This window comes from Antennarius striatus, chromosome 17 (assembly GCF_040054535.1).
Source record: "Antennarius striatus isolate MH-2024 chromosome 17, ASM4005453v1, whole genome shotgun sequence".
Taxonomy (NCBI): Eukaryota; Metazoa; Chordata; class Actinopteri; order Lophiiformes; family Antennariidae; genus Antennarius; species Antennarius striatus.
This window is the reverse complement of record NC_090792.1, coordinates 909467-923731: the sequence shown is the minus strand read 5'-3', so window position 1 is coordinate 923731 and position 14265 is coordinate 909467. Positions and strand designations below refer to the sequence as shown.

Below are 14265 nucleotides of genomic sequence, written 5' to 3'. Positions count from 1 at the left end.
TGATGAGACAGACGTTCACACACAAACGTATGAAAACTTCACAAGGAACCCCGTTTATTCCACAAAGAGAAGCCCGATGCACCAATAGCACTGCTCTACCGTCACACAGTGACACTCAGGATAGTCCATTCCTTTATTTACACATAAAACCTCTTCATGTCACAGAAGCGTGAAGGTGAACATCGACTCAGACGTCTTTGGTTCCGATGCAGAGAACGAATGCCCCCCCCCTGACAGGAGAGCGTTGGCGCCTCCGACGAGCTGCAGAGCCGTTCTCTCGTTTCGTACCAACTGCAGGTCTGCTCCGCTTCTCCACGCTGAGTTTCCGTCTCTGAGCTGTCAGGAACCGGGATTACAAAATCTGATCCAGAATCAGTCCTGGTGAGCAGGGAAACAAAACCTCGGAGCTCATTTCTTGTTGTCGTGGCGACGTGGCGTCTGTCCCGTCAGTGAGTCTGTCAGACGATGGTCAGACAGCGTGGGCACAGGCAGTCCGCTGACTCAGCAGTGTAGCGGCGGCAGCGTGGGCACCGGGCGCCGGAGGCGGGCACCGCGGCGATGGTGTAGGGGCTGTCCTCACGGATCACCCCACCTGACAGGAAACACACACACACACACACACACACACACACACAAAGACTCACATTTTGTCTTAAAAATAAATAAAAAAATCACATGCATTATGACAGGTTTAACAAAGTCAGGCTCTGTTCCGGCTGCACTGAACCTAAAGCCTGGATTACAACACATGTTCAGAATGTTTCCCTCGGCTATTTCAGAACATAAAACTAGATTTTTTCAATTTTGATTCTAATAATTTGAGACACCAGATTGTTGATTTTTCATGAACTGATTTCAGAAACACGCTGGTTCTGATCGCTATCCGCCGAACTGTTCACCGGTTTGTGTAACACTCTGTGTTCCGTGTCGGGGTGGGGTCTCTTTCCTCACCCTCCAGATCGATCAGGAAGGTCCCGTGGCAGATCAGGGCGTCCGGGGGCAGGTCCCGGGGCAGCTCGGTGGTCAGACTGACTCGTCCCACCATCATCAGCTCCGCCAGCTGTGAGGAGGTGGAGGTGGGTTCCTCCTGGAAGGACTGGGAAGAATGGGAAAGACCTGTTGTAGATGTTGTTCTGACTGGTAGTTACAGCACAGACAGAATGATGAACGGGTGAAGAACAGGTGATGAACGGGTGAAGAACGGGTGAAGAATGGGTGATGAAGGGGTGAGGACATAATTCTGGTTCACCTCCATGAGTTCAAACAGCAGACTGGGCTGGATGGCGATGGTGAGGTCATACTGAGCTGCGTTTTTGCCTGGGATGGCAGACAGGAAGGAGTCCCTGATGGCACACGCCCCCTCCACTGCCTCCACCAATCCCGGCCGGCGCCACTCTGAGCTGCTCTTGATCCAACCGCTCCTGAACAACGTCTCCCCCTCTGCAGAATCGAGAACGGGTTTTAGTGTTCTGGTTCCAGAAAACACAACTCCACACTCTGGACTAACACGCACACACACACACACGCACACACACACACACACACACACACACACACACACACACACACATACTGTCGTGTCCGGGGGCGTGCAGATACACCTCCTCAGCCAGGTGTGGCAGAATAGGAGCTACAGATCTGGTCACTCCGTCCAGAAGCTCCTCCAGAACCGTCTGACAGGATCTCCTGCCCAGAGAGTCCTCGGGGTCGCAGTACAACCTGAGAGGGAAACCACGGAGTGGACAGAGGACAGGTGAAGACAGGAGGAGACGGTGATGGACCTGCGTGTGTCCGTCTGTCCCTCCGTACCGGTCTTTGACGATGCTGAAGTAGAAGCTGGACAGGTCTCTGCTGATGAAGGCCTGGAGGACACGCAGGGCTCTGCCAGCGTCGAACTCGCTGTAGGCATCCGTCACCTTCACACACACACACACACACACACACACACACACACACACACACACACACACACACACACACACCTTACGTTAACTCTCAGGGACCTATTAACATTTCTACACACATTACCTAATCAGGTCACAAAAGGGTCGTCTCATAAAAATGTTTAAAAAAAGTTATACAGAAATATTTCTTTCTTTCAGTGCATCAGATCGTTTCCATTAGTTCAGACCTATCCATAGATATTATGGGTTTTTATTATTATATGTTTATATGTAATTCACCATTAGAACCCTGTTTTTCTTTCAATGGGAAAAACAGAAAATATGGAATATTTCCAAAAGTTAGTGTACAGTTGAATACTTCTGATAAAGATATTATAACTATATAATTATACTATATAAGATATTATATTCTATACGCTTCCAATGACAGGCATTAAGGAATTTAGAAAATAAAGGTGAAAGAAAATTACTGGTGAAATTTCATGTATTTATCCTTTTAACTGATTTACTGGGAGAGAAACACATAAAAGCAACAAAAATGTCACTTTTGGGCCTGAAGGGTTAACCATCCGTCCCGTCCAATCAGCTGCCTCCGTGTGAACACCTGAACACACCTTCATGCTGAAGTCGCGCAGCAGGTGCAGCATGTACTGGTCGATGTAGTGCATCTCTTTGGGGTCCACGGCCTGCACCCGGGGGTCGAAGCCCTGCAGGTTCCCCAGCAGGAACCTCAGCGTGTTCCTCAGCTGGCAGAGAGATGACAGCGTGACGACCCGAGCAGAAGAACGCGTGTGATTGGCCGGCCGGCGGCGCCGCTACCTTGCTGACGCTGTCTTTGGCCGAGCTGAGGGCGCCGGGGCCGATGGGAATCTCAGAGAAGACGTTGGATTCTGCCACCCACCAGCGCAGCACGTCCGCCCCGTAGGGGGGCATAGCGGCGTCCTGAGACACACCGACACACACACACACACAGCGTTAGCGCTAATGCTAACCTGATAGCAGCAGGAGCTTCGTCCTCCGGCCTCACCTTCCCTCCGTTAATGACGACGTCAGGATCCACAACGTTCCCCACAGACTTGGACATCTTCTCTCCTTTCTCACTCACAACAAAGCCGTGGACCACCAGAGACCTACACACACACACACACACACACACACACACACAGTACTATGTAATTCGATGACAGTTAAAATCTAATGTAGTATTTTCTCCACACGTGTCTTTTAATCCTAACAGTTCCTGCTCGCCACAGCGAGTGGGCGGGGCTCTCACTTGTAAGGCGCCTTGTTCCTGACGGCGACGCTGGTGAGCAGTGAGGACTGAAACCAGCCTCCGATCTGGTCTTTCCCTTCCACGTAGGCGTCGGCCCTGGAGTCGGACTCTGGAGGGAGAGAGGAGACATGATGAGACGACCAGGTGAGACGGAACGGAGCAGGTTAGTGGACAGAAGCTTCTGGAAGACATGAAGACCAGGAATGAGCAGCGAGACGTTTGACAGGCGTGTTAGCATCATCCACACGGATCTGACAGGACGCTGGTGTGTTTGAGGCAGCGTGCGCCATCAGAAATGTGAGCGCCGCGTCAGAACCACGAGCGGCTTTCAGCACAGGAAACAGGAAGCAGGAAGACGTCTGATCAGCCTGGAGACAGAAGCAACCGCCACAGGGAGAAGAGCAGAGGTTCATGCTGTCCTGACGAGTTCCCATAATGCACTACTTCCACAGCGGTCCTCATCACACCCTCAAACACTGGTGGTTATAATCACTGACGGGCACAGACGTTAGTCCGTCAGTGATCTGCACATCTGACAGCGTTTGAAGGTCGACGGAGGACGAGTGAGACACGAGGGAAACAAAGCTCAGGAAACAAAGACGTCAGAACAAGAGGCTTCTGGGTAATGACCTGGAACCAGAGGTTTACGGAGAGAAGCGGGGAGCCAGCTGAGACGGGACTCAGCCTCGTCGGAGTCTTCCTCCACCTCTGGAAGTGACAGACAGCAGTGGTGAACACGTGTGTGTGTGTGTGTGTGTGTGTGTGTGTGTGTGTGTGTGTGTGTGTGTGAAAACATCTTTAAATATACACATACACAGCTGTGTGTCAGAGCATTTCAGTGTAAATATATTGTTAATATTGTAAAAATGTTAAGGTCGGGTGAGTCCCAGCGGAGGAAGAACACTCGTCTCTGCTGAGGGACGTCAAGCTGGTCCTCGCATCAGGTCTTCAGAGAGAACCAGGTCCACCTTAAACCAGGTCCACCTTAAACCAGGTCCACCTTAAACCAGGTCCACCTTAAACCAGGTCCACCTTAACCCACCTGCTCTCTGCCCTGTGTGAACACATGGTCTGGCCGTACCTTCCAGAACAGCAGCCCACGACGCTCCGCTGTCAAACCAGATGTCCAACACGTCCTCCCCACGGACGTAGTCGCTCAGCGGCCCCGCCTTACTCTGACGGGGGGGATGAAAGAAATGAGATGATGAGGATGAGGATGATGAAGGGTTTACATCTTCATCATCATCAAAAAACTAGACACTTTAAACCAGCGGTCTCCAAACCTTTCTTCTCCAGGAGCCGCGTTAACGTCAGGAAACATTTTTACAGACCGTCCTTCAAGGAGTGGTGAATAAATAGAACAAATAAACCACACCCCCCCACCAGAACTGTTAGTGGAAATAATAACACAGGGGAATCCAGTTTGGAGCGGCCCCTTTAAGAGTCTGGTCATGTGACCGAGGCCGGAGCGGCCCCTTTAAGTGTGTGGTCATGTGACCGAGGCCGGAGCGGCCCCTTTAAGAGTGTGGTCATGTGACCGAGGCCGGAGCGGCCCCTTTAAGAGTGTGGTCATGTGACCCAGGCCAGCATCTCCTCAAGCGCCCACCCACCTTCTTCAGCACCTCTGCTGGCAGCAGCGCCTCCAGCGGCAGCCCCCACCAGCAGTCGCTGCCCTGCTCCCTGAACAGCTTGGCGATGTGGGACACTGTGTACCTGCAGAGACACGGACACGACCCCCCCAACATGAACACGAAGCGTGATGCCTTAGCGTGTCTGGGGAGGTGGTGGGGGTCATCTTACTTGTTGATGAGAGGCTCCCCGGTCTCCCGGTGGTAGAAGACGGGGATGGGGACCCCCCAGCTCCTCTGTCTGGAGATGCACCAGTAGGTGCGTCTGTCCAGCGTGGCCAGCAGGCCCCCGCGGGCCGACTCGGGTAACACCTGCACCTTCTGCAGCGCCCCCTGCAGACACAAGCAGCTGGTGACTCCTGTGTCCTTCAGAGAACAGCCCCTGTCCCCCCCCCACCTTGGCCTTGTCTCTGAGCGCGTCGGTGTCGATGAACCACTGCCTGCTGGGACGGATGATCACCGGACGCTTCGTCCTCCAGTCGTACGGGTAGCTGTGGACGCAGCGCTCCTCCCTCACCAGAGCCCCCGCCTCCTTCAGCATGGAGATCACTGGTACACAACAACGTGGGGGCCCCCCCAGAGTGAAACAGGAATAAAGAACATGAACCCATAACATGACCCCCCCACTCTACCTTTATCCGTCCCCTCCCCCATCACAGACAGGCTCCGGAGCTCCGGACCGGCCAGGTCAGTGAAGCTGCCGTCCTCGTCCACCAGACAGTCCTGAGGGGGGAGAGGAGGACAGACGGGGGGGTGAACTGACTCGTGACGTTTAACCGTTGTCGTGACTCCTCTTTGAGGACGGAGCTGCGTTGCCATGGACGACCAGAGGCTTTTAAAAACCCACCACCATCAGTTTAAAACGTGACGCCACGCTGTAGTCGTCCATGCCGTGTGCCGGGGCCGTGTGGACCAATCCCGTTCCTTTTAACATGGTCACATGATCGGACGGCAACAGCGGTACTTGCTTATCAGGAATTGTGGGATGTTTGCAGATTCCGCCCTCGAGCTGGGAGCCTTGGAATTAAAGGAGAAATGACGTTAACACACTGCCGTGTGTGTGTGTGTGTGTGTGTGTGTTACCTGTGTAGGTGCACACATTCTCCAGCTCTGTGTTCAGCAGCGCCGTCAGGCCGGCGGTTCGCCCGGCGGCGACCAGCAGCAGCTGATGGTTGTCCTTCCTCCTCACCACAGAGTACCTGCAGACGGAAACATCCTCGTGTGTCCTCGTGACTTTACGTTTCCTTTCACACGTCATCATTGTTTACGTAATTTAAACATAATTAATTATACACAGGTAAAGTCTGCATGTCTACGAGTTGATGAAAAGTATGATTTTTGTCATATTTTAAGGAGCAGAATGAAATGACTTTCCTTATTTTAAACGGTTAAATCTTATTTAATGGATTCAACTCATATTTCCAGGTTCTGCTGTAGATCAATAAATCAGAAGCATCTCAACTTTTCACACGATAATATTTACAACAATTACATTTTAAACTGGGCAGGTCCGTTGGAAATTTCCCCATTGCGGGACAAATTGAGGTTATCTTATCTTATCTTATGTTCTTGATTATTGATTGCTCATATTTGTAACCCAAAATGTTTAAAATGATCCAGTGAAATGTTTTAAATGAGGACCATTATTATTATTATTAAAGACATTTCTAACATGCTCTATGCAGTGACGTGCAAGAAATGAGCAATCTGGAGCTGAAACATGCTGGGAAACAAATAATCTCAAATTATAAAATGGATTATTTAAAGGAAGTACATGTTGAAGGGATAATGATAACTATTGATTATGTTCTTCTGAAAACTACCAGTAAATAATAGATGATTCAATTTTTTTTACAATGAAATGCGTATATATAACAACAATAATATAATTAGATTAGATCCCAGTTTCTCTGCTGATGAAACTACAGCGTGTCAGAGAACACGGCATTGGCGCTGCTCGTGTGTCGGGTACGTGTGATCGTGGGATGGATCCACTGACCGGGCGTTAGGCAGGAAGCACACGGCCTGGTTGGCAGGAATGGTCCACGGCTGAGTCGTCCACACCAACGCAGACACATTCTCCAGCCCTGACGCGTTAGAAAAGCTCCATTACAGAGAGAGACTCCACAACGACGAAGACGCGTCTGCGTGTTTAACCTCACCTGGGTCGGAGGCGATCTCCGGAGGGGGGGTGAGCAGAGGGAATGTGACGTAGACGGATCGGCTCACGTGTTCAGGGTTGTACTCCAGCTCTGCCTCAGCCAGAGCCGATCTAAAGGGGAACAGAGGAGCTTTGAGGACACGACAGTCACACACGTGCTTCACACACACACACACACACCACACACACACACACACACACACACACACACACAGTGAATGTTCACACACAGCATCAGCTCAGTACCTGGATGAAGGAGACCAGAAGACGGGCTTGAGGTCTTGGTAGATGAGCCCCTGAAAAAGATCAGAGGTGAATAAAAACGTCATTTTAATGATGGAGTCAGAGCCATCTGGTTCATTGGTGTCCCTGTTGGCTGTCTATGATGTTCAGGACATGTCTCCAGAGTTTTCTACCTTTTTGTGCATTTCCTGGAAGACTTTGAGCTGAGCGGCCTCGTAAGCCCCGTCAAACGTGTAATAGCACTGGTCCCAGTCAGCCATCACCCCCCAGCGCTGGAAAGCAGCTTTCTGACGCGCTATGGCCTCCACTGCGAACGCCCGCGCTGGATGGGATGAAGTCACACATGAGAGCTGCTGCGGCGCCAACACGCCCCACCAGGCTCCCGGCTTTACCTTTATGTCTGATCTGCAGGGGTTCCAGGCCCCCGGCCCCCACATCCCCCAGAGCCTTCAGCTCAATGGGAAGGCCGTGGCAGTCCCAGCCCGGGACGTAGTGGACCTGTCGCCCCCTCAGCACCTCGAAACGGTTACGGATGTCCTTCATGATCTGGATCACACAGGAAACGATTACTGTCACGTGTACAACACCGTTCAAGAATTCATGACAGGCACAGGATCGGACACCTTGTTGAGGGCGTGTCCCACATGAGGGTCTCCATTCGCATAGGGGGGGCCATCATGGAGGCAGAACTCCTTCTTGGCCTTCCTCTCTCTCTGCCAGGTGTACAGATCAGCAAATCCACACTCCTGCAAAGGGACAGAGCATTTACACTTCTGTTCACACACACACACACACACTGGTGTGTCTGTGTGTGTGTGTGTGTGTGTGTGTGTGTGTGTGTGTGTGTGTGTGTGTCTGGAGTTGTCATCATCAACATATATCTGGATTGTGAGTGAAATCCTCTGGGGGAGGTAAATCAGTTTTGTTCCACACCAAACACTGGAGGTGTTCCCACAGAGCATCATTGAACACCTTCCTGTTTAGAACACAGGTGGTGAACCACCTGATCAACCATTAACAACTCATTATGATCTAGAAGATCAATAATCTGTCTCTAATCTGTGTTTGAGGCTCTCCCCGCCTGTCCCACCTTCTGTATCTCCAGTTCTCTCTCCAGCAGCTTCTGTCCGCTCAGCTTCAGCGGGAAGTCGGTCCGGGGCAGCAGCACCGAGCCCCGGTACACCCCCTGCGCGGAGCCGCTGTCCGACGGCTCGTTGTTTCCGGATGACGTGACGTCGCGGCGGCTCGAGCGGAGCACCAGAGCCCGGTGCAGGAGGCCGCCTCCCCGGGCGGACCTCCGTTCCCATCTCGCTAGCGTCCGGCTCGCTGCCGACACCCGGCCGAGCAGCATTGAGACGGGGGGAGCGTTCAGGAAGTGGTCCCGAAAACCACCAGAAGGAAAAGGCCTCGGTCGGTCCTGGGTCGGTCCTGGGTCGGTCCTGGGTCAGACTGCAGTCGGTTACGTTACGTCCTTCCACAGGAACTGTTTCCGCCCGGAAGAAATTGTAGGGAGCACAACTACGGAAACCCAGTTAGGTCATAAATGTAGACAACGACAACCGTAAACATGAGCTTCATACCTGCCAAAACACAGAAATATTTAAGTAAAAAATGTGTGACGCTAAAACTTCACATGAAAACATAAATAATACTAACTAGACAAAATGTAACTGTCGTGAGAGTAACTAACGTCGTTTTTTTCCTGTTTTGGTGGTCATGCAGTTCAAGTCTTGAGCCGTAGGCTGCCTGAATCATCATATGTCCGACACTCTGAACGCAGCATGAGTTTGGCTGTGTGTGTGTGTGTGTGTGTGTGTGTGTGTGTGTGTGTGTGTGTGTGTGTGTGTGTGTGTGTGTGTGTGTGCGTGTGTGTGTGTGTGTGTGTGTGTGTGTGTGTGTGTGTTTGTTTACATCCCTCTTCAGAGCGGGGGGGTGTTGTAATGTCAGTGTTCGTGTGTTCGTCCGTTAGTTCTTCCACCAAATATCTTCTCAACCATTCAGATAGAAAGATGAAACACAAAGCTCATGACTCAGGGAGCAAAGGGGATGAAAATAAGATGATGACCTTGACCTTGAGAAAACTGGGCCAAGGTCAAATTTAAACTTTTGTACACTCAGGATAGAAAGACGAGACAGAAGGCCAGTGTAAGACCATAGATCAAAGCTACTGCTTTGATCTATCAAAGTAGGTCAGAAGCACTAGCTTTGATCTTTGACCTATCAAAGTAGGTCAGGGTAACATTTTGAATTCAGGGGTGTCTCAGGATGTTGCAGTCTGTGACTGCCTTGTTTTATTTTGTAAAAATAAATATAATTATTTCCTTTCCTTTTAGCTTTGGCTATTGGAAGGTTTGGATGTCCCAGATTGACTCTGCCCCGGATCCACCCCAAATCCAGTACACTGGAGTCAATCCAGATTCGATCATGAAACAGCTCATCTGGTCCAGATCCGTTCCAGATCCTTTATTCAAAATGGCTCATTCGGCCATAACTAGCAGCAGAAATATCCTAAATCTAGCTGACCAACATCAAGGTTGTTCTGAAAAAGCTTGAATACTTCCCCTAACCAGTCTGCCTTTATTAATAGGAAGTAATCATTCAAGACTTGAAAAAATATTAGACCATATCCTTTAACCCACTCTATGAGTCTCTGGTTAAATGATCTTGTGTAGCAGCATAATAGCTTCAATACAGCTGAGAGCTATAATTATCAGTGAGACTCATGAGAAAAGAGGTGAGACCTTTGAAATCAGGTGTGAACATGCTATCCAGAACTCTTGCTGTGGTTTATTTTGAAGGTTTTCACCAGTACTCTGAATGCTGTCTGCCTTGACACTGGTGTCTCCACCAGTCTGTCCTGTGTTCAACAGAAAGTCAGTACCTCCTTAAAGCCACCAGGGGTCACTCAAGCTTCAGGTTTCAATCTGAAACAAATTTAAGGCCATACTTGATTTAAAAATGTTAGTTAAATATTTGGTGATTGTGCTGTTGTACAATTTGGTTAAAATTTGTTCTAAAACACGAAATACTCTTTATCAACAAAAAAATGCTTTATTCATTCACGGCTGCAGCCTCAAAATAATTCAAACCCTGATTGTCATACTTTGAAATCACACACGGACTGAGCCAACCCTCAGATTTAATTTAGCAGCCAGCTCCCTAAGGCCAAAATCTCCATCAGAGCTCCACGTCTGAATTCTAAGACGTCCAACACTGCTGACCCAAAAGGTCAGCTCCACTACCTCAGAACATCTGGGTCAGATACAAATGTTCAAAGAGGCACATCTGGAAGATGAAGAACTATTCTAATGATGAAACAATCGAAGCACAGGTTCCCAACCAGATCAAAAGCCCAGGAGGACTTAGTTTCAGGAGAAGTCCTGGATTTTTCTATGGTCACTTGACTCCAATCCCGTCGAACGTCTGTAGAGGAATCTGACTGCAGATTCAAGATTCCTCAAGAACACAGCCAGAAGCACAAAATACTGGAGATGTTGGTCAAGATCATTTGAGTCATTTTGAGACTGGCAGCCAGTAGCATTAGTATTAAGGTTATATTAGTGGGGGGGAAACACAATATCTTGTCAAATAGCACTATTAAATTGACTACAGTAATTAAAAAAACCCCACAATTAAATCATATCTTTTGCAAACAAACCTAACATACAATGTGCTACTGAATAGATGAATACTAATACTAATACCAATTAGTTAAACTGTCTCTTATTTCCTCCATCAACTCATTGGGGACAATAAGCTTCAGTTTCAGCGCCATTCACAGATTTGTAAACTTGTCTATCTCTCTGATCTTCCGACAGTCCGTGAACGCAGCACGGAGCGGCTCCAGCAGCAGGTGCTGCTGAGTGGACGGTGACGTCATCGGGGTATAAAACGCCCGGTCCTCCCTCCGGGCTCATTCGGTCCTGTGGAAGCGGCGGTCCGGCTCCAGGTTGTGTTCATCGGATGCTCAGAATGCGGACGGCTCGTCTCGGAGGTCTCCTGCTGGCGCTGCAGCTCCTGTCGTGGCAGGTCGGTCCGAGGCTCCCTGAACGCTCCCGGGTCGGACACAGAGGGCTTTAGTCTGTTCCAGGCTCCGTTCGAGGCTCCGAACTTTAATTTCTGCAATTGATTGATTAGAAATATTGTTTTTAGTCAACCGAACAACTTAACTTTTATTTGAGGACTTTCCCCCACTTTTAACTATCCACCTGCCTTTTCCAGCAGCGTGGGGGGGTTCGGAGATGGATGTTGTTGTTTTCGTGTTTTTTTAATCAGACGTTAAATTCCCACAGGTGGAGAGAGTCTTGGAGTAATCACTTCAATCTGATTCTAATTGTAAGAAAACTCCCCCCAGGAAACCCTGACGTGATGCGCTCTTCTCTTACAGGTGGTCCAGGCCCAGAACGCCACAGTGGCCCCCATCAACGCCACAGTGGCCCCCATGAACACCACAGTGGCCCCCGTGAGTGTCACTACGCCCAGCTACAACGTGACCCCCATGGCTACGGTGAACGTGACGGCCAGAGAGAACGGCTGCGGGAGGACCGGCGTCCCCGCGCTGCTGCTGCCGCTGGCGGTCACCGCCTGCCTCCACGGCGCGTCCCGCTGAACGGAACCGGCTCTTTGCACTGGATACCCGCGATAACCGAGGCGGATCGAGGACGCCGTGTAATTCTGAGACTATATTAAAATAAATGTTCACACAACGCGTTGCACCAAAGAATCATTTAGTGGGTCATGTTCGAGGCGTGATGTTCGAGGCGCACACCCACTCACCTGGTGAGGTGCGTCCTGCTGCTGCTCGCAGGAGCCTCCACGGACAAAGTGTCTATCTGGGGGGGGGGGGGGGGGTTGTCTTCGTGGGCGTCGGGATGAGTGTAAAACAAAAAAGTTGATACTTGATCCCTCCAGGCTTCATCAGCCCAACTGAACGGATTTTATATCACAAATTGATGGAAATGTGTGACATGTGAGTGATTTTTGAGTTCAATAAAGTTTGGATGTGTCCAAGATTTTATTCTCTGGCCTTCGATACATGTGGTTTCAAAGTGAACACAAGTCAAGATCTTCCATCGTAAACCGAATAGATGATCTTTGCTCATTTCTGGAAGTTATTTATCTGCAAAGAACGTCCTGTTAAACTGGGGTCTGGAGCGACAAGTGGAGGAACGCTGAGAGGAATCCTGTCAACTCAGTTTTTCTAAATTCTCACCCCTGACCTTTGACTTGGCTTCTTTCCCCTCTAATATCCTGGAAGTGCTTTGTAACTGCTCCAGTTCTCCACACATTTACCTTCCTTTAACATGTACGACCAGGACATCCTGACTGGGGAGGCCGGTTGGTGTCGGGTGAATGTTTCCTCAGCCCCCCTCAGGATGTGAGCTCCAGACAAAAAGGACTTGAACCGTTCAAAGGGGCGACTGATTATAAGGCTGCAGTCAGGACTGCTTCACCTGGAATCCACCTGTTGCCCCCCCCCCCATTCCTGATCTGTGTGGGCGTTCCATCCCATCCTGATTCCATCACAAAGACCGTATTGTCAAGCTTCCTCTCTGCTCCACCCCCCCCACCCCCCCGTCCTTCATCAGGAAACTACTGAACATGTTTTTTAAGACTTCTCCACTCCAAACCCACAAAGGCCTGATGGAACATTCCAGCCTGGACGCGGTCATGTGACCCGGAGGAGTCCTCCAGGTGACCGACCGCCTGTGTCCACTTCAACCCCCCCCCCCCCCCGGCACTCGATCCACGTCCTTCCCGAAACCAAACCTGAGCTCAGGTGTTTGTTCGCTGGCGGAGGGGGGAGGGGGCGCATACTTGGGAACACAAAAAAAAAGAGAGGGGAGAGGAAGGACAAGAGGAGGAAGAGGGGGAACAAACAGGTGAAGGACACTCCACACCAGTCCTTAGAGCAGGAATCTGCATTTCAAAACCGCCTGAGTCCGGATGTTGGACCTGTCGACTGATGACTCTGCTGTTTACCGTGGAAACTGTTATCTGGCTTCTTCAAGCTTCCCCCAGGACAGGCCCACAGGTGTGAATGAACAACACCTACTAGAAACAGACATTCAAGCTGAAGGTGGACTCGGGGTCGCTCACATGACAACAGTTTCACCTTAAAACCACCGAGCTTGGTTGTGTCTGGAGCCTCATTTACATGATGGTCACCTTTTGGGGCCCAAACAGATGGAATCATTTGAAAATCACAAAAACAAGCACATTATAACACCGCTGACAACAACGCTGACTCAGCACCAGCGTGTGGACAGATTACTGTGGACACGTGGTTTTATTCTGTAGGGTGGACATGGAGAGGTTATAACCACAGCATCTGTCCACTCAGTTTAACTTTTTTTTTTTCATATGCAAAAGAAGAACCTTTCCACGTTCAGCGGAATCATTGTTACTGAAACAGGGAACACAAGTAACTTCTTTCCTCCTTTCCACAGATCAGGCGGTCCAAACCAGAACACGTCCAAACATCTAGTATTAAAAATACTGTGACAACATGAAAAAGTGAAGAGTGGAGCCACGTCAGACATCCAGCTCCTGATACTTTCACTTTGTGCTCTCAAACAAACACTACAGTTCTCCAGAACTACAGCCTCATTGTGTCGAGTCTGATGAGTGAATCATGGCTCCTTAATTAAAACTAACTCCTCTACCCCAAAACCCTCTTCTGTGTATTACATATTTCCTGCAGGCATGAAGCCCCAGTTACTGACTAAACACATCCTTCACCATGAGGAACCAGAATCAAAGGCACATCACTGGACTCATCTAGTTACTATAGCAACAGTCTGTCATTCCACAGCATGTCTGTGGAATGACAGACATGCTGTGGAACAAACAGGAGCCAGCACCTGCCAACTTCTGCTCTGGGGAAGCCCCAGCACCTGCCAGCTCCCAGTAAAACCACTAATCCAGAGAAGAGGAGCGTGTCGGGTCTGGAGCAGGAGCTCAGACTGGAAATATTATTCTTCCTTCATTTGATGGCGACAGACGAACCGAGGAGGGAGATGGTCGGAGGAAAATGAAACGAAACAAAAATAAATG

At 49.9% G+C, this 14265-nt stretch overlaps 1 protein-coding gene across 2 annotated transcripts; it reads right to left on the bottom strand.

Annotated features, from left to right (window-relative positions):
- Positions 1 to 27: 27 nt before the first annotated feature.
- On the bottom strand, positions 28 to 8693 carry iars2 (isoleucyl-tRNA synthetase 2, mitochondrial). Of its 2 annotated transcripts, XM_068338181.1 has the most exons (24): positions 8300 to 8693; positions 7833 to 7955; positions 7602 to 7755; positions 7383 to 7531; positions 7213 to 7262; positions 6968 to 7077; positions 6805 to 6892; positions 5889 to 6004; positions 5653 to 5822; positions 5438 to 5528; positions 5203 to 5354; positions 4978 to 5138; positions 4788 to 4890; positions 4259 to 4352; positions 3808 to 3885; positions 3178 to 3286; positions 2932 to 3034; positions 2724 to 2846; positions 2519 to 2650; positions 1810 to 1916; positions 1574 to 1719; positions 1250 to 1440; positions 952 to 1096; positions 28 to 592 (listed from the first exon to the last, which is right to left on the bottom strand). In XM_068338181.1, the coding sequence occupies exons 1-24, from the start codon at positions 8558 to 8560 to the stop codon at positions 459 to 461; spliced, it is 3090 nt and encodes a 1029-aa protein (XP_068194282.1). In that variant the 5' UTR covers positions 8561 to 8693; the 3' UTR covers positions 28 to 458. The 2 variants fall into 2 exon arrangements, with proteins under 2 accessions (XP_068194282.1, XP_068194283.1); XM_068338182.1 differs by lacking the exon at positions 3808 to 3885.
- Between the last annotated feature and the right edge of the window lie 5572 nt (positions 8694 to 14265).